This window comes from Saccostrea cucullata, unplaced genomic scaffold (assembly GCF_032062105.1).
Source record: "Saccostrea cucullata isolate Sc308-1 unplaced genomic scaffold, CSIRO_AGI_Scuc_v1 ctg269, whole genome shotgun sequence".
Lineage (NCBI taxonomy): Eukaryota > Metazoa > Mollusca > Bivalvia > Ostreida > Ostreidae > Saccostrea > Saccostrea cuccullata.
The window spans coordinates 177,004-204,475 of record NW_026935187.1 but is presented as its reverse complement, the minus strand read 5'-3'; the positions used below and the strand labels follow the sequence as shown (position 1 = coordinate 204,475).

The 27,472-nt window shown below is 31.8% G+C and overlaps 1 protein-coding gene across 3 annotated transcripts; it reads right to left on the bottom strand.

Annotated features, from left to right (window-relative positions):
- Positions 1-107: 107 nt before the first annotated feature.
- LOC134242105 (uncharacterized) lies at positions 108-27,454 on the bottom strand. Of its 3 annotated transcripts, XM_062724123.1 has the most exons (3): positions 27,063-27,454; positions 15,039-15,284; positions 108-1,463 (listed from the first exon to the last, which is right to left on the bottom strand). In XM_062724123.1, the coding sequence occupies exon 3, from the start codon at positions 1,399-1,401 to the stop codon at positions 265-267; it is 1,137 nt and encodes a 378-aa protein (XP_062580107.1). In that variant the 5' UTR covers positions 1,402-1,463; positions 15,039-15,284; positions 27,063-27,454; the 3' UTR covers positions 108-264. The 3 variants fall into 3 exon arrangements, with proteins under 3 accessions (XP_062580107.1, XP_062580108.1, XP_062580109.1); XM_062724124.1 differs by lacking the exon at positions 15,039-15,284 and having other exon boundaries at positions 27,074-27,454; XM_062724125.1 differs by lacking the exons at positions 15,039-15,284; positions 27,063-27,454 and adding an exon at positions 13,942-13,961.
- Positions 27,455-27,472: the final 18 nt, after the last annotated feature.

Genomic DNA, 27,472 nt, shown 5'->3' with positions numbered 1-27,472 from the left:
TCTGGATTATGTAATTTTTGTTTAACTCTATGGAGACTGCCAAGAAAAACATTTCAGTTTCTAAATGTATCTACAGGGAATCAACAAGTAAATTAAACATACAACAATTTATTTCAAAAAGCACGAGAAGCAACAACAATTGTAGAAGTTAAAATACATAAAAATTTAAATCAGAGAGCATAGAAGAAAGATGAAAAAATATAGATATATAATGTGAAATAAATAAATACATGTAAAGAAAATGAAAAAAAAGTAAGTCTCACTTTACTGTCCATAAATCATTCCCTCAGACAAAGAGTTGATCCAATGTAGGGTTTCCTTGAAATGTTGTCTCCGTATTGCTCCACGACTATGTGTACAACGATAAAACATCTTTCTCAATCCGAGACGGAAACGAGAACCCGTAATGAGGTAAACAAAAAAGGTAGCACATTTGTTAGTATACAACATGTAGAAGGTAATGGCGAATAACATCTCAGAATGTCCAAAATCGGCAGTGGAAATGGCAAGCTGCATACTGAACGGAAAGGTTAAAAAGAGGATTAGAATCGATTCCCCAATCAACATGGGTGTAACTGTTTGCCACTGCTTGAAGTCCCCAGATCCGTTGCTTTTTTCGCTACTACAGAAACAAGAATTTCTATGTTTTAAAGGGGACTCTGGTAACTCCGACACAATTAAGCTTTCTTTTCGGTTGGAACAGTAATGACGACGGATTTCTAAATGAGACGAAGCATAGAGTTGACGGACCAGAACTCCATTGGAAGCAGCAATGACAATAAAGCATAAAACCAAGAATCCTACATGAAGCCACGGCCAAATTTTTTCCCAGAATATTTTGTATATTTCTGATTCTGGAAAGACATCACATAGTTTATCCCGCATGTGTTCAAATTTAACAATTTTCGATGAAAATGCAAAGTGGATATTTTTCACAAAAACAATGAGTAAAAGGAAAAGAATGATATATTTTGGTCTTCTGTGAGAATACTTTGATGCCCTGCTTTTTAACGGGAGATAAACAGCTATGGCTCGATTTACAGACATTGTGGTTGAAAGAAGAATGCTGAAATCACAGTTTCCCCAACCATATACTTGGAGGAATTTACATATATCTGTCACTTTGTCTCGGTCATACACATTTTCGAATGACACATAAAGCCAATGCGTTGTCATAGAAATACTAAGACTGAGAGCATCGTTTATTGCCAGTGCTGTCATGTACACGGAAATGTTCTGACATTGGAAAAATCGCGTGCGCATTACACAGACAATCAAGCTGTTACAAATTAATCCAGTCACGATTAAAATCGGAGGATAGATTGTGTTCAAAATCAGAAAAGGCGTCCCGGAATAATCCCTCTCAAAGTGGCTGATATTCAAAGTTCTGTTAAAACTCATTTTTGTAAGAATTCTACGCTATTCATGAAAGTCATCCTCTGCTGCTAGTTCAATAACACCTCCTGCAAAAATAAAACAAGAGAAATATTAAAGGCATGATAAACGCGCCATCGAAAAGTAGCCGCACCATTGTAAGCAAAAGCTTCTATGAGGGTTGCATTTGAAATTAAAGGTAAACAATGAAGGGAACCTAAATCCCCCACATCGCTCATGCAAGAGCTCATGGCATCAACGTGATTGTAAGCATTATGTTTATAAAGGTGTTTCTTTATGATCCCAGCAGTTCTTGAATTTATTTCAAGACGGTTCTTTGATCGCGGCCTCGCAAGCCGTAATTAGTAAGGAAATATATGCTTTTATTGTAAACAACTCGTTATTTCTGTTTCCAAAAGAACAGAGGAAATTAAAGGGGGATGGGCTCTTCAATTAGTGGACATCTATAAAGTCTTATCTACAAAGTCTAGAATTGTATATATGATATATACAAAAGGTCAGGTACCGACTAGGTATCATAAAATTACAGTATATTTCCGTTTGCCTTTTCTTGTTTTGTAATCAGGAAATATTTTTAATTTGTAAAGAAGACATTTTAGTAACGCATAAATAATACCTAACTTTGATAAACGAATACACTGTACAGGGTAAGCATTGTCGATAACATGGCAAATATTAATGCATATATATATCAAAAAACCTCCCATGTATATTTATTTCGTATATTTATTTTATATCCAGTGTGATAAATTATAAAAGTTTTTTTCTTCTGCCACAATCAGAATATAAAGCACGATTTGATTCTCTATTTAAGGTAGTCTTCTCACACAGTTGTGAATTTAAAAATTAATGAAATTTTCATACAATATTACTGAAACAGTAAATTAATTAAAAGTTGTTTTTTTTCTTGTCAATGCGAAAATGTTCTATTTCAAAAGATTAAATGTTTTTCTTTTTGAATATTATCATATAGATAAAATGATATTACCAAACTGACAATTAATTTAACAAAAATGGATTTTGTATTTTTCTCTAATTTTTAGATACACAATTTTTATGCATTTTTTTTTTCTTATTTTCACATATGAAAGAAGTGTTACTTTAAAAAGTGCATTTAGAGAGAAAAAACACTTTCTACGAATTTTTGGCTCATTTCTGTACTTAGATTGGAAGCTTTTAAAAGCTTACATAATTGTAGTTTGTTTGGAAATTGATATTTATTTGATATATTTTAAAACAAACCTTTTTTCTGCAATTTCGTTTCATTTGATTTTCAGTGCCAATTTAGTACTGATTTTAAATTTAAAGTTGTACAATTGTGATGAGGAAAGAAAAATATGGTCTTTTAAATCTCTTTCACCTAAATATATGAGACATATAAGCAAATTTCATATACTCAGAAACCAGAGAAGAATCCTACCTTAAGTTAGGTTAAAGGATTTTTGGGTGAGACATTTCTGGGGACTTTCTATTCATTTGATTTTCTGTGCCAATTTAGTAATGATTTTAAATTACAAGATTAATTATCAAGATGAAGAATGGGTGAATGAAAATATCGAATGAAAAGAATTCGAAATTCCGAAAGATAAATTCGACATCTGGATTTCATATTACGGCAAATTACTAATATACAATTTTAATGGTTTGAAACACATAAACGAGGAATATATGAGAGCAAAATGCTATAGCTTTAGATTCAGTCATTTATTGTACTTCATGCATGTCAACACTAAGGTACATACATGTACTTTGATGTTAATAGAGAAGGCGCAGTTCAGGTCAAGAAGGCCTATTGAAGTCTACTTAAGATAGTTTTCTTTGAAACATGTTTTAGTTCATTTAATTATTATAAAACATTAAACATTATTATAATCAAACACTTATAAAGCGCCCTATATATTAAACTCTAAGGCGCTGTGAAAGCATAATTATGTAAAACAAAAAAACTTAAATTACAGCAGTCATAATTATTTGAAATTATGAGATTGTATAAAATGTCAATGTTCAATATCAATAAAAAACCGAAATGAAGGATAAATTTTAAAATGCAGTGTATATAAAATAATAGAATTAAACACAAAATTTATAAGTCACATCCCTTTATAAAAAAGTTTTTAGCTCTTTTTAGAAATTCCCATTGAGTTACATTTTAAACTGTGATACCCATAAAAGAAAAGGAAAAAAGAAAAAAAAACTTATACAATAAGCTGTGATTTTTCTTAGGGAAAATAAAATATGGTCTCCAAATTATATGTTTTAGATTCATACATGTATATATTAACAAAAATATAAACAACGGTCTAACTAAAATTTATATTCATGCTGGGCATGTTATGTGTTTTCTTTCAATACAAGTTTCATAGAAATATAATATTAAAATAAAAAAATAAACCTTAAAAAGTGCACTTTAACACAGCTAGATAATTTTTAATCTATCCTATCTTTCCACTGATGTTAAAAAAGAAAAAAAAACATATCTGTTCTTTTTGATGTTCGAAGATTTCTTACTGAATGTCTTTAAAGCTTGACGCCATTGTAGACAATTGTTTTTGACGGTAATTTAAAGGATAGCATACTTCAAAACTGAAGATGAAATGGTTTTCCGTTCATTCCATGTACATCTGTTAGGTCTTTAGCAATATCATTTAATGCATTTGGACGTTCGATTGTTGATTTTTGTTTCTTTCAGGATTAAGATAAAGTTCAGAATTTTTATTGTAATCTACTGACTACAGATGCAATTAGTAAGAATACTGGATGAATTAACTTTTGTCTTAGATGGAGGTTAAAGAAAGAAATTGATCTGACAAAAAAAATCGGTTACATTTATGAGTCAGTTCCTCACAAACCCCTCAAGTTATCGAGAAACACAGTCCAATTTTGCAAAAAATACTACTGTTATCATAATGATGAAATAATCAAAATTTTCAATTTCATAAAGTTGTTGATGTACGTCGCGATGATAGCTGTCGAGTATATTATGCAGGTATTGTATACATATCAAAGCCTGATTACAGGTTTGACGTTCTTATGGAAAACATATGCATTTGATGCTTACCTGATGTACTGCATTTAACAGACATCTTGCAAACTTCATATGGCTAATTAGATTCTGGATTTATATGCATAACTGTGTGTGGTAGAAATATCAGAAATACAGGTATTTGAAGTGAACCAAATACCTTATGGTTATTTCTGAAATCAAAGTAAATAGTGGGTCACTGTACTCTAGATATTGATATGCTACATGTGTATTGAACATTGTAACATTGAAAAGAGAGATTTTAATATAAATATTTTATTTTGATATAATTTTTTCCCGCTAAAGTATCAACATTGTCTTTGGTTTCTGTCAATTAGCTGAAATGGAATCTCGGATAAACATCATTGATATAAGTCACTGCATATCGAATTGCTTGCTTACCGAATAAACAATACTTACAGAAAAGTTATTAGAATTTAGTAATTAAGTAAGGATGCAGAAACTTGAATAAAGAAATTCAGTACTGTAGATTCCTTAATATACGCGCGGAATTAATTATCCCGTAATTTCGCGAGAAGCACAACACGCGAAATAAAATTACTCGCCTTTATTTTTATGGTGCTGAAATCTCTGTAAAATCTCTTGATCAACCGTCCATTCGTGAATTATTTTTCTCGCGATTTGCCGTTGAAGAGCCCATTCGCGATAATAAGTACTCGCGAAAAATAAGGAATCTATAGTATATCTTAAAACTTGTTAATACTTTATTTTTTCAAATGAAAAGTATCATCTTCTCAGTTGTCTATTTTTTAATAAATCAAAATCATTTGTATTAGTGTCAAAGGAGCTGTACAAACACTAATTTTAATAGTGATGTCAACTGCTTCCAATTAGCAATTAACATCTAAAATTCTTTAAACTTAACACCGTGATGATGAAATAATTAAATACTGATTCTTGAAGTGTACATTAAAGCATTCATCTAGTTTCTGGGGCATTAAAGGGCAAACCCGTTATACATGAATTATCCCACCTTTCCAAATATCGTTGATGTTCATGCCATATCCTACCAACTAGACAGTGATTCCTTATATTAACATTTCATTGTAACATAAAGTTGTAAATTAAGACTTTAAAAATATTTCCTAATGGATTTAAATTACACAAAGCTCTCATGTCAATTTCAATAGTCCCCACCTTTTGAAACACACAAAGACAGCCTTAGGAGATTAACATGCATATTAGGCTTAGCTTAGTTCCTGGATCTATGCTTTGCGAAATTTACATTCAGATTGAATTATAAAAAAAATCAACTCAACTAAACTATTAGTTATCACAGGAGAAAACTAATAGAAATGGAAATGTTGTGTAATCATATCAATGCCCGATCTCATGTTTGTGGTTAGTATGAAAAACATCAGCATGTGATAGTTTACTGGTGTAATTCATTTAACAGACATCTTGCTAAATTCATATGGCTAATTAGTTTCTTGATTTTTAAGCATATCTGCGTGTGGTAGAAATATCAGAAATATATTCATGTGTATGAAGTAATCCAAAAAAACGCACAACGGTTATTTCGGGAAAAATTGTACTATTGAATTTTATATTGATGCTCTCTCTCTCTCCTCTCTCTCTCTCTCTCTCTGTAGATCTCTCCCCTAAGTGCAAGCTTTTTTCCATCTTCAAAGTAAGTTACTACTAGCATAAAAAGTATCAAGCATTCTTCCTCCCGAAAAATATAAATCTAGTTCATATCTTCGGAAATAGAGATGGTAATGCATGCTGGCTACCGGTAGTTGTCTGAATAAGAGTTTAAAGAAAATATAATGTTAAGATTAATATTTCATTAAAATTGTGATTGGACTAGTAGTTAAGCAGGGAATATAGAATTCTCTCAAATCGTAGGTATGAAACTTCTCTAATGATGACTTTAACTTTGCAATCATCAACTTATGCAGCAACATCTTCATCACCTTCGTACGAAGTTTATATATCTCAGTTGATTCGATACGCAAGAGCATTTTCTAGTATGAACAATTTCTAAAAGGAGATAATTTATTGACAATTAAGTTGATGAAACAAGAATATCAGCAGTCTGGTTTAAAGTCATCATTTCGTAAGTTCTATGGTCAATACAATGACCTTGTCAGGAAAAACAATTTTTCATTGGGTCAAATGCTGACTTACGTTTTTCATACTTATTGATAGCCCATTATTTATACACTGAATTGAAGACGGATTTTCCAGTTATTTCCTGATCATGACAAGGAGCATACGGCGGATGTGACCGGTCAGCAGGGGATGCTGACTCCTCCATGGCACCTGATCCCACCTCTGATGTTTTGGAGGTCCCTGTTTGCTCTGCTCCTATTTTGTATTTTATGGACTATTGATCTTGAATAATATTCGTTATCTTCATATGTTCCTAAAACTTATTTTAGTCTATCAAGGAAGGAAACAGCAATAGAACAAAATCAGAACTAGTTAAACTTGTGTATATATAATTTTGTCTTCTTAAGGAAGTAATTCTTTTGCAGTTGCACATTCTTAAAAAGAGGAAACGAAACACATTTGCCAGCAACAATTAAAAACTACAAAAACACTCCAAAAATTTTACAGTCCTTGTTAGTGGCTTTGATTTTGAAGATTTAATACATAAATAGAATACATCTACATATGAACTTGATTAAAAATTAGATTTACGTTCTTTTTCTAACTTAAGTAACTAAATTAAGATAAAAACAAAAACAAAAATCACTTTCTTCAAATTGCTGATCTCCCTTCACATTTTTGCAGGAAACTGCAGGGATCTATGGATCTTGCAGACAAATTGCACCCCAAATAATTCGGTTAAACTTATTTATTTTGATATCTGATCGACTGCAGCATCCTGCCAACACGTTGGTTCTACAAACGTTTGAAAAACAGTGTTCAAATGAAAGAAAGTAAATACTTCTGCTTCAATTAGAATTTGACAGTGCTTGACAGATGCCATAATTAATATAAAAGATTTTTTGTGTGTTTGACTGAAGACTAAACATGCATCAAGGTATAACAATTAAGTGTTTAATAACAATAACAAAAGAGAAGCTTAAAATTTTAAATCACATTTTCTTCTGCAATGTAGTTGAAATTATGTAGTAAATACATACTGACATCTTTCCGATCAGTGTTTTGAAAGAAAAAAGACGACGCATAAATGTACATCAATACAAAACATTGAAATGTCCACATGGATGATGCCAAGTCCTTGGCAACTTGTTTGACTGAATTATGTCACTGAATTCTGAGTTAAAACATCTCCCGAAATATGCGCATCATTGTATTCACTGAAGTTGAGGAGGTCGCCTGTACTGTAACAACAAATCATCCTTTGGTTAAAGAGCGATGGTGCAGACAATGAATCCTTTATCTCAATAGCATTTAACTAGATTGTATTTGTGCCTGAAAGTCATCTCTCTAACTTAATTCTATAGTGGCTCCGTTGCGAAATGATATTGCAGTGAATTCAGATAGCTCCCAAATGTGATGTTGTCTAGTTATATACGCCGCTACGATAGCTTAGGTATGAAGTGGAGTAGTATTGATTCCGTTGAACACAGAGATTGTTAAAATTAATAAAAAAATGGATGTCACTAATGTACTGATGTAGAGTAAAAACAGTAAAATAGTATTCGCTCTTCACTACTCTCAAACATTTGCTGACTTGCAGAATTCAAAGATTTTATAATTGAAGTAAGGTATATTAAAAATATTTTAGTTTACTATATAGGTTACTAAAGTTATCTAAAATCAATAAGAAGACGGTACAGTTTCAGCTATATTGTGCCCTAAAAATTTAATGTTCTTAAAAAGTTTTGAAATTGGCATTAACAATCGTTGAGTAGATGAATATGATAAATCATTAGAGAATATGTCATGAAGGAGAGCCTTTAATTCAAAAAGATTTTATAATTGAAGTAAGGTATATTAAAAATATTTTAGTTTACTATATAGGTTACTAAAGTTATCTAAAATCAATAATTTATTATAAGATTTAATTTTTAATGATATTGATGCAGTACGTATTTTGATAGCCTAGTTACCCAATTGACATCAAGTTCCTTTTGTCTATAATCCCCTCATCCCTGGAACACCTTATCGTATCCCCCTTTAATGAATAAAGAGTATGTAAAGAGTTTGTCGTGAGTTGTCAACTTTGTGACGTTAAATAATTTGATTGATATTCTCAAAATTCTTCTTTTTATTATTATAATTATTATAACTTTTATTAAAGCGAACAAAGATTTAAGTGTGGACTTCAGATTGCCATATTATATGTTCTCCACTTAATTCTTGGATATTATTTTTACATAAAATGGAAACGTTACTTGTATATGTACTATTTGTATTTCAAATTTTATTTCATGGATATTGAATGAAAACAAAATATATTTGTGAAACACTGGTGCCCCCATTTAGCAGCTAATGCAAGTCAAACTCCAAGGTCAAGGACAAAACTGTTGGTATCAAGGGTAAGGTCTTTTTACAAAGAATACACCTGTGAAATATGAAAGCCTTAGTACTAACCGTTCAAAAGTTATGGATAAGTTTTAAAAAAAAATTATAAAGTGGATCAACCTCTCAAGTCGAGGTAAAAAAAGTCAAAAATATTTATGACATTTGAGAGGTCGAATATGAATATGGATTTCTCATTTCTCTGTGGCAATTGATCCAAACTCTAATATTTTAGAGGTCCGTGTGTTTGCTCTGCAACTGATATGTGATTTTTAGTGGACTTTTAAGCTTGAATACTTTTCATTATCTTCAAATACCGGAATATCCTTAATCTCACATAATCTGTAAAATACACACTGTTGAATATTGATAAAATTGGAAATTGAAATTATTTGATATCAGTGTAATAATTTGCTAAATATATTAATTTAAAAGGCTCTCTCAAAAAACAAAGCGTACAAAAAAATGGATTGATTGAAAAAAAAAATTACAAATAAATTCCAAATGCATTCGTATTTTTATAAACAATTCACCGGGTAATTGTTTACAAAAAAGATGTTAACACTTACATGAATAATTGATACAGCTTGTGGATATACCAGGTATTTAAGGAATAACTGTCGAATTTTTCGATTTCATGATGTGATCAATCGATTGGCTTGCGTGATAATTTGCATAAAACACCGAAGGCGTTTATGCATAAAATTATCACGCAAGCCAATCGACTGATCATCGTTATCGTCATGAAATCGAAAAAATCTGACAGTTATTCCTACTATTTACATGCTATTGATTCGGCCAATCCACGTGCTACAAGCCCCGCTTCTTGTCTCTATTTGTCCCGCCCCGCACATGATTTTTTTGACAACGCAGTACATCGATGGAGAAATAAAGTACATTAACTATTTGTAGTTTTATCTCGAAAAAGACATTGGAAATGTAACTAGTGCTAATTGTATTACCCCAAACGGGTGCCATATTCCCTGTAAGCTTCATTAAATAAGACAAACTCATGCATTGAGATTTTAACAACATTTACAAAGAAGTGTACAAAAATCATTTAAACTTTAGCATTTCACAAGAATATTAAAGTATTTAATCCAAAATAATTAAAAAAAATACGTTCATTCAAGTGTATGTTTGATTTTACTCATTTCACGTGCACGCACGTGCATACGTGAGCATGTTGACCATACCTTCTTGTAGAAGTCCATTACATCTGTCTATGTTCTAAATTCCACCCCGTTTGGGTGAAAACTAAGAGAGTTTCAGCCAATCAATTGCAGCACATACACACACGTGTATGCATGTGCATTGTGACCACACCTACTTGTAGAAGTCCATTATATCTATCTATGTTCCAAATCCCATCCTCTTTGTTTGAAAACCAAGGGAGATATAGCTGTTTAAAGTTTCAGCCAATCAGATTGCAGCGCACGTGCATGCAATGATAATTTTTATTTCATGTTGTACCTAATACGGCTATGTAAAATTTCATTTCGTCATGAAACTTTAGAGAATCAGAGCGAAGTGCACGTGCAAGATATGTCTTCATGTCTATACATATATCCTCACATATTTTCAAAACATTTCATCTAAAAATAGAACAGTATATCTATTATATTGGTCATTTCACGTGTTGCACGTGCACGCTCTTGCAAAAAAATGACATTCCGCAAATCTACATAACATGTCTACTATTCCTAAAAAGGTTTTACCTACATCGGACGAACAGTTTACAAGATCATTCCCGGACAAAAAAGTTCCAGGAAGAAGAAGAAGAAAAATAATAATAATAATAATAATAAGAAACAGAGTAAAAACAATATGTTCCCCAACTTCGTTTGGGGAACATAAATATTACCGGTTGTAGACATTTGAAGAACAAGATAAATACATTCGTATTTAAAATCACATTTAAAAAATCACAAAGAAAACATCCTTCAATTAAAAAAATAACCCAGAGAATTGATGAGACGTCGGACATTATGCAATTGGACTTGGAACTACAAAAATAAGATTAAATTTAAATAAGATGAAACATATGGAGATAACAGACAGTATACAAGATCAAAAATCCATAAACAGTACAAAGTGGGAGCAGAGCAAACATGGAACTACAAATTATTAGAGGTGGGATCTGGTGCCATGCACCCCTGGCCTACGGGTCACACCAGCCGTGTGCTTCTTGTCATGATCATGAAATAACGGAAAAATCCGTCGTCAATTCAGTGTATAAATAATGGACTTACCGTTAGCATGAAAAATGTCAGTCAACATTTGACTCAATAGGGATACAAATTAAGAATGTATCAATTGATAAGGTTTGGGATTTGTTTTTTTTTTATTCCCCTGCCCTTTTAACTTGGACAGGGGCTAAGGGGTTCAGCATCCATAGCAGACTTTATACTTTGTAAATAAAGATTATAAGATAAGGCAAATAAATCAAAATAAAATATAACATACCTGAACGGTATATAGACTTTACAAATTCCAAGAATTTGTAAAGTCTATATACCTTTCAGCTATACATGAGAACATCTATTCTGAAATCTAAAATCCTAAGTGTATTTTATATCTAATAACAGCCAGCGATATTACTCATTTTTTCATGTTTCTGATGTACTGGAGTCATTTCTTGATTATTTAACCTCGGCTGACAGCAATCATGATGCAGGTAGGTAAACAGATACCAGACTCACTTGAAACATTAACTGTATGTTCCACTTCAAACATCTTCTAATAAAAAATGGGTGTGTAGATTTTTAAAGACATTCTTAAATTGAAAAAAAAAAACCAAGGAAACTGCATTTGGTTGCCAAAGAATAATATATTAGGACACCAATTATCCACCCCCTACAGAAATTGCATTTCTCTTCAGCAACTGTTTCATGTAGATGGACATATATCCGTCAATGTCAATTGAAAAGAAAAATACATGGCAGTTTGTGATATTGTACTTACTCAGTGCACATACCGGTATATAGTAATCATGTTGAATTATATTGGAATAATAATATTATAAGGAAAATCATTGAAATTATCTTGCTTAAAATCAAGGTTTGTGGTAAAGTTTAAAATAATGCAATTTTTTAATGTATTTTAGGTTAAATTGATTAATGAGAGTAGGAACTCTAGATTGTTTCTTGAGTAACACGGATCCATAAACAAATTTGCTCTATTTTTTTCTGTGTCTGAATTATTCTCTGACATAATGGTTAATCGAACTTTTTATCAGAAACAGAAAGAAAGTCACTTTTTAAGTTGTCCAACTTTCTGAAGTTTTCTAGATTACGTCTGCATATCTCACTAAGAACAGATATATAGATAGATATCTTAACGTACCAAGGTATTTTTTGTAGGTTGCAGGTAATTAGCATTCAAGATACAAATACTTTGGAATGAGGATTTTTTAAAATCATAGTTTCTGTGACACGTGTTATTGATATATTAAGGTGATAACACTCACGAGGGCTGCTTAAACTGTGAGTTATTTCACATTCCTTGATTGCTTGAGAGGTGATAAAGATACGAAAACAAAACAAAAATTCAAAGGCATTATTTATACTGAGACATAGGTATCAAACTTGACTATCAAGGTTCATTATGAAGCTAATTTATCATTTCTTTCTGACTTACAGTGAAAAATATACTTCTATGAGAATGTATTTTAAAGTAGAATGTAGTTCAAGACATTCATCAAAACATTTGCAAAGCCCTTTTATCAGAAAACAGGGAAAGGAATTAAAAATATGAACTAAAAGATTTTAAGATATTGTGAACAAAAAGATTATTTGTTCTTGTAACTCTAAGAAAAATCGTGTGATCCTGCCTTCAAGACGCATTTATACATAATAAATGATCTGCTTGTTTCCTTGATTTATTCTTGAAGAATTACAATGTAAGTGCTTGTTCTTGTGAGTAAAAGTTTTTATCGAAACAGCTGTAATATTTTCCTGTCTTTTCTTAAAATCCAAAATTCCTCCCCAAAACGACTATCATAGAAAGCAATTCACAATCTGAGCAAATATGATGTAATACCTTGGTTTGTGCAGGGTTAAAAAATTAATTCCATTACAATACCAAGAGATTAATCACCAAGAGATAATTATATTAAATTAATCATTAGTATTGACCCAGTACAAGCAATGTGGATGGTATCATCTTATTGGCTTTTCGTTGTACCAGTAATGTTTTCAATTTTCATTTTTTAAAAATAAGCTTAACCGATGGAAAAAGAGACAGTGCATTCTGACTTGGTTGAATCCATGATGACGTGATCATGAGAGTTAATTTTTCAGTTTTAATTAGATTTCATTTTTTTAAAGATTTAAATTAGCCCTTTTAAATAAATAAAAATAACAATACAGGAATTGAAGCTAAATCCTGCCATTCTTTGATGCTAATTATTGTACAACAGGTTCTCAAATAATGATGCCGTAAATTGCAGAGTAAACGAGAGTTAAGTAAAACAGGATGCAAACAAATATGTGTATTGACAGTAAAGCAGCATATACTGTGAATACCATTCGTGATTCTAGGGAATTAAAGTATCAGATTTGCTGATTTATTTTCACCAATTATTTCTTTGAATGAAAACAAACAGTCTTGTTCAATTCTCGGTCAGCCAATCCTCTTCCATTCTTGACAACAAAGATGCGAAAATTCAAAACTATGTAGCATTCTTTGAAATCTAATGTTTACCTAGATCGACAGCTAATGTTAAAAAAAAATAAGAACTGTTGCCTGAATATGTGTTAAACACAATTCGGTGAAAATTCTTCGATAAAACAAACAAATTGAATGTGTAATTCTTCTGCAGATTGCAAAAGAAATGTGGGGTATTTCTTTCGTTTGATAAAACAGTACAATATAAGTTTTTTAATGACACACACGAAGATGTCGTGTTAGAATATTTCTTACAAATTACAATTAATTTATAATAATTATAAGCTATATTCTGTATAATCTCTTGGACGGTCTGGTTATTCATCAAAGTTACAATTTCCAACAAATCAGTATGTTTCCGAAAAAAAAATTATCTTGTTGTTGCCTTTACTTACAATCATTAAATCTAGGAATTCCTGTAGTCTTTATTACTACAAGAAGAAACAAGAGGCCAATGAAACACAATGTTCACCAGAGGAACAATGCCCTGCTTTTACTTTACTACATATAAGTAAGACTGCGATTATATACTATGGTCCCACTCTACCCTTGGATAATGACATAAGTAAACGCTAGTCTACCTTATAAATACACGTATTGCTGTTTTTTTTTTCAAGGAAAAGGTTAATTGGATTTTGCTATACATGTCTATACCCCCTTTAAGAATATGAAAGGACTTGACTGTTTTTAATAATTTTGAAATTGAAGAACTAAATACAATACCAGGTGATTGTTGACAAAGAACTATATGCGGTATATTGCATATATTTGCCCCCAAAAAAGTCAAATTTTAAAAACTTCCTTCTCATCAATAAATTGTATGAGAAATATAAATTAACAGAAAATATTATAGTGTCAAAGCAGTGTATTCACAATTTTTGTTTTTATGACGTCACAAACTAGTCCGATTTTATATCCTTTTTCAGAAAGAGGACAAAATGGACAAAATTTCAACAATTTTAGCTTTAAAATTTATAGAACGCAAGTTTGTTCAGGAACAATATTGACATATTTCCTTGATATTATCATTTTACACATTATATCAAAATATTGATCCTGAACTCACATGCGCTCGGTGACTTTTACTCAAAATATCGACGAAATATATACATTTTTCTGTAAAATTCATAAAAAACTTAAATTTACGTCATGTTTGTGACGTCATTACGTATATATGACGTCATTACTTATGAAAATATTCAGTGCTTCGAAGTCAGCATATACTCCCCTGTTAAAGAACTTAATTAAATATATCTCCATCAAAGTTTGATTTGGGGGGCAAATATTGGTTAATACCGAATAAAGTTCTTTGTATCGTTGAAGTTATCTGGATTTAAGTAAAATTTCTAGTTTTAATCTAAGAATAAGATGAAAATTTTTTTTCAAAAAAAGGAAGGACATATATATTTCAAAGTTTCAATGGTAATTTTAATGGTGAGCATGTTTTTGTATACAGAGAAAACGTTGAAACTCAATTCAAAACAGAACTTACCTTTGCATATCCTTGTAACAACTACAGTGTGTATACACAGAGCACAGTGGTTAATTTCTCATAAGCTTCGTGGATGCTTCTTGTAGTACAGGATGAAAGTGTCATAAACCAAATGCAGAACAAAAAACAAGACCTGCTTCCAATGTTTCAGATAAATGCAACTGATTATCAGGCGTGGGAGATGATTCGTGCATTAGGGTGACAGTGAGGCCTGAATGCTGTGTGTTATTTTGGAGAAATGGTTGACTTAGTTTTTATGAAAAAAAAAATTATCTATTATAATGAAAGTTTATATTATGAAAATATTTATTAGCATTTCTCCGAACAAATAAATGTGCATACTCAACCCAATGTCGTATTCCATGCAGAGTGTACAGTGTATGATAGCTGCCAAAAAAAAAAAATTTCTTTTTAAATTAAGTTTTTGATTTTTTTTTTCAAATTAGAATGGTTTTATTTAAATTATAATTTCCAATTTTAAAGAAGAAAATAACATTCAAATTAAATCTAGTATGTGTTGTGAACTATTTATATAAAAAATTCCATTCATTAAAGGATACGGTAAAGTATATTTTAAATGTGATGCAGAACTAATCGATCATTAAAACATAGGTAATCAGAGATTACAGAGCTCACCTCAATGAATGTTGTCTTTAAGTAAGGCAAATTAAGTCACACAATTAACCAACAAAAAGTGTACATCCAAAAATGCAAAATTTATGCAATTTTGATACTTTGGAATAGACCTATATAAAAACTTAAAACTAGTTCTTCATCATGAAAATGTAATTAAAATCCAGCATCTGAAGCAAGATTGAGAGTTTTCATCCCTTGATGCATCATTTGTGCAACTTTGGTTTATATAAGCCTTATAGTTTCTTGGTGATAGACCTGCACCCATAAATTTTACGAGGTCTATTATCTGGAAAATGTATGTCGAATTCAGCATCTGAAGCAAGTCCATTAGTGTGCATCCTAAGATGTATCATCCATGCAGATTTGTTCAACATAGAGCTCAAAGTTACTTGGAAATGAAACCTGTATAAAAAACTAACCTTTTCACTAATCCGGAAAATGTAGGTCAGATTCAGCTTCTGAAGCCAACCTAGTAGAATGCACCCTTAGATGTACCATCCATGCAAGTTTGGTCATTATAGGGCTCAAAGTTACTTGGAAATGAATCCTGCACCACAAACATTAACCTGTTTACTCGTCCAGAAAATGTAGGTCAGATTCAGCATCCGAAGCAAGTCTGGTAGTATGCATCCTAAGATGTACCATCCAGGCAAGTTTAGTCATGATAGGGTTCATAGTAACCTTGGAAATGAAACCTGCACCAAAAATTTTAACCTGTTCACTCAACCGGAAAATGTAGGTCAGATTCAGCATCCGAAGCAAGTCTTGTAATATGCATCCTAAGATGTACCATCCAGGCAAGTTTGGTCATTATATGTCTCATAGTACCTTGGAAATGAAACCTGCACCAAAAACTTTAACCTGTTCACTCAACCAGAAAATGTAGGTCAGATTCAGCATCTGAAGCAAGACTGGTTTAAGTATGCATCCTAAGATGTACCATCCATGCAAGTTTGGTCATTATATGTCTCATAGAAACTTGAATATGAAACCTGCACCAAAAACTTTATCCTGTTCACTTAACCGGAAAATGTAGGTCAGATTCAGCATCCGAAGCAAGTCTAGTAGAATGCATCCTAAGATGTACCATCCATGCAAGTTTGGTCATTATAGGGCTCATAGTATCTTCGAAATGAAACCTGCACCAAAAACTTTAATCTGTTCACTCAACCGGAAAATGTAGGTCAGATTCAGCATCCGAAGCAAGTCTGGTAGTATGCATCCTAAGATGCACCATCCATGTAAGTTTGGTCAACATAGGGCTTATACATGTAGTTACTCGGAAATGAGACCTACACCAAAAACTGCACCAAAAATGTTAACCTGCACCAAAAACATCAACCTTGTCATTCCTTTGCTGAAATTGCAGCAACTGAAACTTTGACTGGTACAATGAAACACATTAGAAACATCTTCCATGCATGTCTAATCAATATAGGACATAGAAGTACTTAAAAAGAAAACTGCTCCAAAAAACTTAACCTTAACCCGGGACGCCGACGCCGACGCCGACACCGACACCGACGCTGACACCGACGCCGACGCCGAGGGTATCACATAAGCTCCCCCCAACTTCGTTGAGGTGAGCTAAAAACAAAATTAAATTTCACATTGTGATTATATGGCTTATTGTTACAATTTCTATGACTGTGCTTGCTTCTTAGTACACTTAAAAGTCAAATGTTTTCATTGGCATACTATCAAAATAGTTTTGAACAAATTTTAACAATATGGAAGTTGTCAATCTTTTCCTTGTCTACAGAATGGATTGATCGAATAAGTTGCTTTTTTTTCCGTGGTATATCCCCCGCCCCCAAAAAATTCTTAACCTAATAGAAAAATGGATTGGTTGGGGAAATGGAATTATTTATAAAGATGGACTTCTATTTATTTAGAATCTACCAAGTACGAAAATACATCACCCTAGAAGCATGGTCAAGTGGTTGAAGTCTGCTTTAGAGTCACAGAGGTAGAAGTTAATCCTAACGTTGCAGGATCAAAACCAGGATATGACCTGGAAAATGGTCCTTTGGATAAAAACAAAGTTCCTCCTTGAAACTGCCTAACTTATTAAAGACCTTAAGTGCTGACTACAGGTCTATCTTTGCAACACTTAAATGGCAACCAACGACAATTCAGTATGGATGAAATTTCGCGAGACTACAGGGCTCTGTTCATCTGGCCTTGTGATTCATTCATAAGTATCACATAAAAAGGAAAGAAATGATATCATCACCTCGTGCACACTAAAACAAGAGTCCCTTTAAAACGAAATGGATATATTCAAGGGAATAATTGTTCATTTAAAGATATCGATTAGTTGTTTTTCTTCCAACATTGACAGATCACGGTAGCCTAGTGGTAGAGCGCCGTGCACTTCGTGATCGGGAGGCCCGGGTTGATTTCTCGTTCGCAGCGCCGCGTCAAACCTAAGACGTAAACATAGGTAGTGACTGTTCCTTCGCCAAGCGCTCGGCAGTAGAAGTGAAAGTCACGGGTCTTTCGGATATGACCTTAAAAAACGTAGGTCCCGTGTCAGGCGTTGGCACGGTAGGCGTTGACACGATAAAGAACCCTCACTGCTCAATGGCCCTGAGTGCCGAGTGTAGGTCTAAATTTGAAACCCTTCACCGGCATAGGGTGACGGCTCCATATGAGTGAAAAATTCTCGAGAGGAACGTTAAACAACATACAATCAATCAGTCAATCAATCATTGATTCATAAAAATTAAGTAATGAATCGAGAAATTAAATGTAACATATCTCAGTACATTTTATTTGCTCATAATGAAATGAAAATCATTCGTTCAGCTATTTTCATTTGATAACTTTAACAATATTATTAAGTGTCGGGCAATGATACATCCTCCTACTTAATTTCAATATCAGCGTATGTAAGTGAGAAAAAAATAACTGCGTATGACTTCTTTTCCAATCAGATAAGATAGTTAATGAGGGTAAATGAAAGTTCATCATGAAAGTTGAACGAACCCAAGGTTAGCTTCACATGTGCAAAAACAAACGTCTCCACTTACCACAGATAAAATGTTGTTTTATTCGATATTCTTGTGATGTATATTCAAAATCTTGTTATGTATATTCAAAATCTTGTGATGTATGTTGAAAGTCTTGTGTGGTATGTATGGGCAGCGGAAAGGGCAAAAATTACCATAATGAGAAAACAAACAATTATTTTAATTTCAATGATCATAAAAACTTAACAAATGATATACAATGCATAATCAACAGACCTTTTCGCTGAACAAGTATACATTAAAGCATAACCAACGAACAAGTACATAATAAACATATATGAATGCAAAACCAACGATCATCTTTGCAGTACAAACGTACATAAAAACACGACAAACGAAAAAAACTTAACCAACGTAAATCTAGTCTTCCCGACTCCCGACGGTATCGGGTTTTTTTTTTAATTTCGTTTTTGTCAGTGCACAGAAACTCTTCAAACTTCTCAGGCACATTTTCTTTTTAAATGAATTCAATAATATGTAAAAACTTAAACAAAGTTGCGTATTTATTACTGAATCAGCAGTATCACCTTCAAAAAAAGTAAATGTAGTACTCCGTTATAAATATGAAAACCAAAAACGGACATCGATACAGAGAGACGTAAGTGTCGTAGATAGTAAAGGTGCATGGACACAGATTTGAAGTTAATATTTTCTGTATAATATTACGACTTATATATTTTAATAGAATTTCACACAAAAAATTTATTAAAAATCTTATTTCATCTCAAAGTTATTAAAACTTCAAATTTTTAGACGGGTTTGATTGACACATCCTTGCACTCTCAAAAATTTTAATTTTATTTTTAATACTTAGGAAAAGTGGCAATCTTGTTTCAATAACTTTAAGACGAAATAAATTAACTTCAAATCTGTATCCATGTATCTTTAAAGATATTTAAGGTATTGCTATTGAGAAGATTTCTTCTCAAAAAGATTGAATTAGTATCTCAGTGAAAATTGGTGGTGTTAATATTAAAAATGAACAATTAAATTCTATAAAAATTCATAACATCAAAATGATTTGATTTTAAAAAAGATTTTTATCAAAATCTTCATAAAAGTAGCTAAATCTAACATTTTTTTCTTGCGGTAAAATAATGCAAAATGAAAGTACTGCATTGTTATACATTATTGGTCATATAATAACATGAATAATATAAACCTGTTGCTATATGTGTATTAATTAACCTTGTACCTATGGAGAGGGCTTATATAGGCTATGCCTGCTCCCCAATCCATTTATGTTTTTGGATAATAAAATATGTTCAAATCAAATACATTGACGTAGCATCGTTTTTAAAAGGAGGGGGTAACCAAAGAAAAATATTTCAATCTAGCTGAAAAAAAAGATTTTAAAAACTTAACAAGCAAAAGCAAAAAGGAAATTTAAATGGGGAAAACCAACTTATGTAACAACAACGAAAAAAAAATGACAAAACGGCCTTCAGGAGAATGAGATATTTTTCTACATTTTATGTAAATTCTTTTCTTTCATTTTAAATTTTTAAGATAAATTAACCCCCCCCCCCCAAAAAAAAGGAAAAAATAAAGGGGGATCCGAGGTAGAACCACGTCCATGTTGTATAGCCTGGGAACATAAACATAATGTGGCAAAGAGTTCTATACAAAAAAAATGTGTGGGGGAATTTCTGTGCATACAAATTATCTAGCATGTAAATGAGGGTTTTCATTTATTAAAAAAAATATAAACCGTACCTCAGTTTGTTGTTTTTAATCGCGATTCTACGAAAACATCTGTGTCCTTTTTTTTTGTGGTTTTCGCATTTATAGCTGAGTACTAGTTTTACCGCTTTTGGCAGATGATTCTGCTGATTCAGTAATAAATACGCAATTTTTTAAAAAAGTTTTTATATATTAATGAATTTTTTTAAACCAAGAAATTTGCCTGAGAAGTGTGAAGACTTTCTGTGCGCCGACAAAAAAGAAATCGACAGAAAAAAAAGAAAAAAGAAAGAAAAGAAAACGGGACCGTCGGGAGCCGGGAGTCAGGAAGACTAGATTTACCGCGTGCACGTTGGTTAAGTTTTTTTCGTCTGTCGTGTTTTTATGTACGTTTGTACTGCAAAGATGATCGTTGGTTTTGCATTCATGTATGTTTGTTACGTACTTGTTCGTTGGTTTTGCTTTAATGTATATTTGTTCTGCGAAAAGGTCTGTTGATTATGCATTGTATATCATTTGTTAAGTTTTTATGGTCATTGAAATGAAATAATTGTTTGTTTTCTCATTATGGTAATTTTTGCCCTTTCCGCTGCCCATAGGTATGTTCTGTAATCTTGTGATGTATATTCTGTAATTTTGTAATCCTTTTTCAATAATCTTTTGAAGTATATTCATTAAACCTGTGATGTATGTAAATGTACAAAAAGTGTACAGTGGGTAATATTTGACTAATTTTCGATAACCTTTGCAAGAACTTTTTTTTATTGTCCCCAAAGTGAAAGTAGAACCTCTAGTCAGTCTAGAACAGAACGACGCCGTGAATGTGAAGATTTGGTAAAGTAGAATCTGAGGAGTATACATGTATGTGTAACATCTTTGAATATTAATATGGCTAATAACCCAAAATTTTGCGCAAAAATGAGGATCCTGTTAAATAAATATGTCCTCAAGTTATAATCGTTCGATAAGGAATCTGCATATTTCCAGCCAATGAAAAATGCCCGTACTTTACTAGAACACTGCTGCATCATATAACCCACAATGGAATTATTGCACGAACATCACAAGATTATATAGAACATGCATCACTAGTTTATTGAATATTTTTTACAAGATTATCAAATATAGATCCCAAGATTTTAGACTTAAACTTTTATTACATATGTTACATGTAGATCATTATTTTAATGCAATTCAATAAAAAGGACGCATTGTGTTTTATACCAATTGACATATGACGCACAAGTAGTTTTACTTCTAAGCACGGTCACCACTGCTCGTTTAACTTTTTTTCACCTACTTTTTAAAACTATTAAAGCATGCCTGTGATTTCGACATGATAAGGAATTCGTCAAGCATTAAATTTTTATGACTTCCATATTAATCACTGAAGTCTAATTGAATATACGCTTTACTCGAAAGATGGCAATAAGCGTAAGCTTAAGATGCGGTTTAGACACATAAAACACCATTCTCTGGGGGTTAAACACGAGTTTATTGTTTCATTTCTTGTATTTTATCGGCGACAGAATACGTTTAATCTAATGGCGGTCCTATATGCTTTCAAGATACAATGAAAAGCTGTCGATCTGGTCTTAACCTACTGTATACACATTTATTACCGGGTGAAATCTTTCTTCACCATTGACAACATAATTAAACTTTTATTCATTAATTTTGTAAATTGTCATCGTATGACATCAAGCTTCAAGCCTCCGATAAGTATTTTCAAAATTAGTCTGGTTTGGTTAAAGGGAAAAAGGGATAAAAATTAATTAGGAGCCTTTCACCCGAACACATCAGTTATATTGTTTAGATGTTCCTGTTTCGTATCAGTCTAATGGCTAGATAAATAAAGTTGATTAAACATAATTTTTGTTTTGAATTATTTCTTCGCGGTATGCATGCTTCAGCCCTCTTTTCGTGTCTTTTATTAAAGTTTTAAATAATTAAGAAATCAGTTTAACGTTTACATTTTTTTAAAGCAATTTCAATAACACCCCCCCCCCCGTGATTTTTTACTTTAAAAATTGTAGTTTAGATACATTTATATGCATAGGTATTTCAATTGTGATTATGGGGCTTCTATATGAAAGGTATCTGGCATAGTTTACATGTATTTAACTTTGCTATGAAAGATAGCATTTATTCACATAACAAAAACATTGAAAAAAGCTATTGTACGCTACACTGATGTAATTTTAATGCATGTACATCATTCATTTTCCTATACTTGTGAAATATATAGAAATGACGAACAGTATTCAAGCTCAAAGGTCCATTAAACAATACAAATAGAAGCAGAGCAAACACTGACGTCAGAGGTAGTATCAGATGCCAAGGAGGAGAAAGCATTTCATATTGAACGGTCATACCCGCTGGTCATGATCGGGAAATGAACAAACTTTCTCTCTAGTTATCTCAGTCTACAATACCTCAATTCTTTAAAGGCAAAACTAAACCTGATCAGAAAAAAAAAACTTGTTACGAAACTCTTTAGATAATTCTAAAATCTATCGAAAAAATAGCTGATGTAGTTTACTATATATAACTCCACCAATAATTAAATTTCAAAATTATTCAAGTCCAATTTCCTCTGTCTTTCTGAATGTTTTTTTTTTTTTAAATCTTATTAATAAAATATCTTTCTATTTATGGCCATAATTGATTTTTTTGCTCCATTTTTTTTTTGGAAATACATGTTTATGACGTCAATGATCAAAATAATTCTTGAGCTTTTTATCTTGGATGCTCTAAAATTTGTTTAAGAATTTTCATTGCATTCCGTCTGATTATTTTGAAAAAAACATTAAAGAATATACGAGGGGTGATCAAAAAGTTCGCGAACTAACTGAATAACTTCCATAAAAGAAACAATATTTGGTTTCAGTGTTGATTAAATTTTAAATTTGTCCTCTCCGATTTTATTGCACATCAACCACCGTTCTGCTCGTGCACGAATCACGTGATATAGGCGGTCACGTGACCCCCTCTGTAGCGTTCTGTTACAAAAGTTGAAATACTTTTCTGAGTTTTATATTAACTTCCATGTAAGTTAATTTTTATAACAAAAACAGTTCATTTGTCAGAAATGGTCAAATCTCGGCTACAGAATGGGTGGATAAGAATATCCTTTCCAAAAATACGCATTGCGACTATTAAAACCCAAATCTTCTGTCTCGGGAGAAACATTTATTCAAGGTGGATAGAGAATGAGTGCCTCCTTTTTATCATATCTAATATGTTTAAAATCTAAAGTAAACGATATCTTAGGTATTTAATAATTATATTATTGTTCAAATATTCAACTATTTTTCAATGTGTAAACTGGGGTCTTTGGTAGCAAATTGCTTATTGAAAAACACTTCTCTTTTCAAAGTTGCTTTCACTGGGCAACATTACAAGTATCATTTTTAACCATCTCCCTTCCTTCACTAAAATGTTCAATCCAATCATTGATTCAATTTATTAAAAGACATTTGTCTTAATAAACTGTGTACAAAATATTATATGCTTCTGCAAAGGGATTTCTAAGATATACAATAAATTGTACAGTCATTTGTTGAACGAGTACGACTGAGACAACCATTTTTCGTCACAAGTGACCTAAATAGTGACGTCATTTTCACATTGTGACGTCACAAACAAGGAGCAAAACTTTATTCAGAATATGCTGTTTATAGAACTTGTGTATGGCTATGTGTGTACCAAATTTTTTTTCTAATCTGAAATGTGGTTTTGTAGATATAGAGATAGTTCGCGAACTTTTTGATCACCCCTCGTATATCTTGCAATATGAAATTTAAAAAGCAAATAGAGACTCACTTCTAAGAACAATATTGTAAAAAAAAATATCTACATAAATTTTACCTTATACATGTATATGTTCTCGCATGATTTCTTCAAACTGTCCGAAATAAAAATTTATTATTGATAATGCTTTATAATAAAGTCATATTGTCTTTTCCGATCAGTTGACATGAATTCGTGAATTACAGAACTTGTACTTTTTTGCAATTTTTTACTTTTTGATGACTTTAAATTGAAAAAAAGGTGTGCACTGATTAATTAATATGCCACTGCATATACTAGAATTAATTATTGCTAATGCAAACAAAAAAATACATCGCTCACTGGACATTTTGACTGGAAAAAAGCAAAAATCATGCAGTTCAGCATTGAAAAGTTTAAATTTAATTGTGGTCCCGACATTTGATGTTTTATCACGGTCTCTCCCTACCTCAAAATGTCATGATTTGATCATTACGTCTACGCTACCTAAGGATGATATTTTTCTTTACAAAATTCTATTTATGTATCCTTAATATTCCTTTGCCTAACTTTGACCCCCTTTTGTAGCCCAAACCAAACCTAAGGAGTCATGATTTGAACAACCTACATGTAGATCTACACAACCTGAGAATATTTCCTTATCAATCTTTGCTGTTCTTAAGGAGTTATTATAACAATAGTTAACGTTATTTCAAATTGGTAACAACCATAATTTGTTTGGTTTTGCACTCTCAATCACTATTGAAATAATTATTCCAGCAGTGTTAGTGAATTCAATTATAGTACTTGAATTACAGCGTCATTATACATCGCCATCTAGTTGGATGACGTATAATTCAGTCCTTACCTGCAACTGAAAGTTATTTTAAAACACTTTACTGAAACGAAAATTGAATAATATTACTATTCAAAAGCATATGCTTTTAAATGGATATGTGATAATATTTGCCTTTTGATACTGAGACATTGTATATTTTAAAACTACACAGAAGCATTTTTTTGGAATATGTCAAAGGTCAAATATAAGAAATAGTTATTGATCTCAAAATATAAATAAACAATGCAAATATTCGAAGAGGGTATAAAAACAGACCTCTGAAAATTACAAAGATTGGATCAGGTGCCTAGGGTGAGTGAACATCCCCTGTTGACTGGTCACACCCATAACTAGGTATTAAAATGATAATTAACAAGCTATAGGCCAAGATCTAGTTGATTAAGCCTTAACATACAAAAATAGATTAACTAGTACATGTATTACATTGTCATTTATATAAAGAAATGAACAGTTTTTTGTGACTTTACAGCACTTGGGATACGAGAAGGTAACTACGTGATTCTTGAATGGGCTTCATGTCAATATCTTATTACTCTACAGTGGTCGAATGAATTACTTCTACAAAAGCAATTATTCTTCCTGTGAAATTCTCTCAAAAAGTGAGAAAATTTATTGAACCCAGGATAAGGTGATCATCATTTCATAAGAAATTTATAGAGTAATGTCCTTCTGGATATAAATGGATAACAATTAAGGAGGCTAAGTGGTCAACTATAATTATTTTTTTTTATTAACCACCAGATATAACTTAAATTTTGGGATATGATATCTTAAGCTGTCAACTTTCATTTGGCAAAGAAAAATTTCATAAATTTTAGCATTAAAATTTGATCATCTTATTATATCTTTATATGGAGCTCTTCTTTTAATGGACATCAAAATAGTCTAACAATGGCCACGACCCCCCAGCCTCTTTAAGTGAGGAAAAATGAAAAGGATAATTTACCTCTGATTTTAACAAAGTATTAAAATTTTATTGCGTGCTTTATCCACAACAGTCAAAATTACTAATAGTGATTTTGGATTATCTCCAGTTATTAGGCACAGATTATAATTTTTCACAAATAGATGCCTTGAAGTAGTTTATGCACCGTGTTGATTCAAATGAACACAGATTTTTATTTAGTTTCCCAACAAAGAGGTAGAAAATATTGTCAGGATAAAAAAAACTTTTTTGCAAAGACACAACATTTCATCAATGTTAACTAAATATAAAGCAATAATATAATTTTAAAAAAGGAACATGAAAATATTATACGATTTTAAATATGATCATAACAATTCTAAACTATAAAGGGTTTTAATTCTAATTCCCACAAATATTCATTGAAATAATTCTTCGGCAAAAATATTTTCAAAGATACAAAAATACAAAAAAGGCATACACTCAAGAACACTATGTGGTAAAAAGAAACATAAACAACAACATGTCTCATGTAATTAATGATCACACTGCAACCTTACAGATAGTGAACACTGTCTGGGAAAATATAGCTAGAACATGAAAGAAAACAGAGAGTTCTAAAATCCGATCTTATCTGGAAAGGGATTAACGTCATATTAAACGACAAAGCTAGAAACAGTAGTTAATTTTAGTCTTGTGAAAAGTTGGTAGATCGGAAAAATGACTTGGTAGTCTTAATTCGATGTTTGCACACCATGTAATTAATACAAAATTAATTATAGTCCTCAAGGTTTCCTAAGATTAAGGACATTAGTACCTATTTCTTTTCCTAGTGTCAGCTGTCTTCTCTCAGACAGATGGGAAAATAAAAAAGTCATTTACTTTTGTAATTGGTTTTCTCAATTAGAAACATGCCAAATTGAAATATGTTTTGAAATTGCTTACTTATATAAAAAGGTAAAAAAAAATATGTTCTGCATTTCACTCTAATTTATATTAATTTTTTAATTCTGCATTAACACAACGAACACTTAAATACTCTCATATATCATTTTTTAATACTATGTTTAAAGTTTATCAAAACTAATTTAGTTGAATTTCTAAGAATTCATGCAAAAGGTTATATAATAACATACATGTAACTTACATTCATGCATTATTCAGATTTCCATTCATCGTCGACTCTGCAGACTGAAATTTCTCGACATTCACCTGTTTTGTTCTGTGTGTCGCCTATAACCACCGCTATATTCCTACCACGGTGGATCAATTTTCAATTATCCCTTTCTAACATAAAGACAACGGTGTTCAATCTAGCCAAGTACTGGATCGCTCCAGAAACTCGACATCAGCAATGAAAAATGACGTCACGAAGCAGAAGTGATTATTGTCTCAGCATTCACGATCTCCTCTTTCCGTTGCTGGAAGCCACAAGTACATGATATATTGTTTGTCTTCCCTAACCCTGTAGGAAAGCAGGACTGATGTATTGCAACAATTACAGTTTTCTCTTCGGTATTTGAGAACTTTGCATTGACAGTTAATC

Excerpts from the sequence above, each read along its gene's own strand:
- LOC134242105 (XM_062724123.1), bottom strand. The coding sequence starts at position 1,401 with ATGAGTTTTAACAGAACTTTGAATATCAGCCACTTTGAGAGGGATTAT.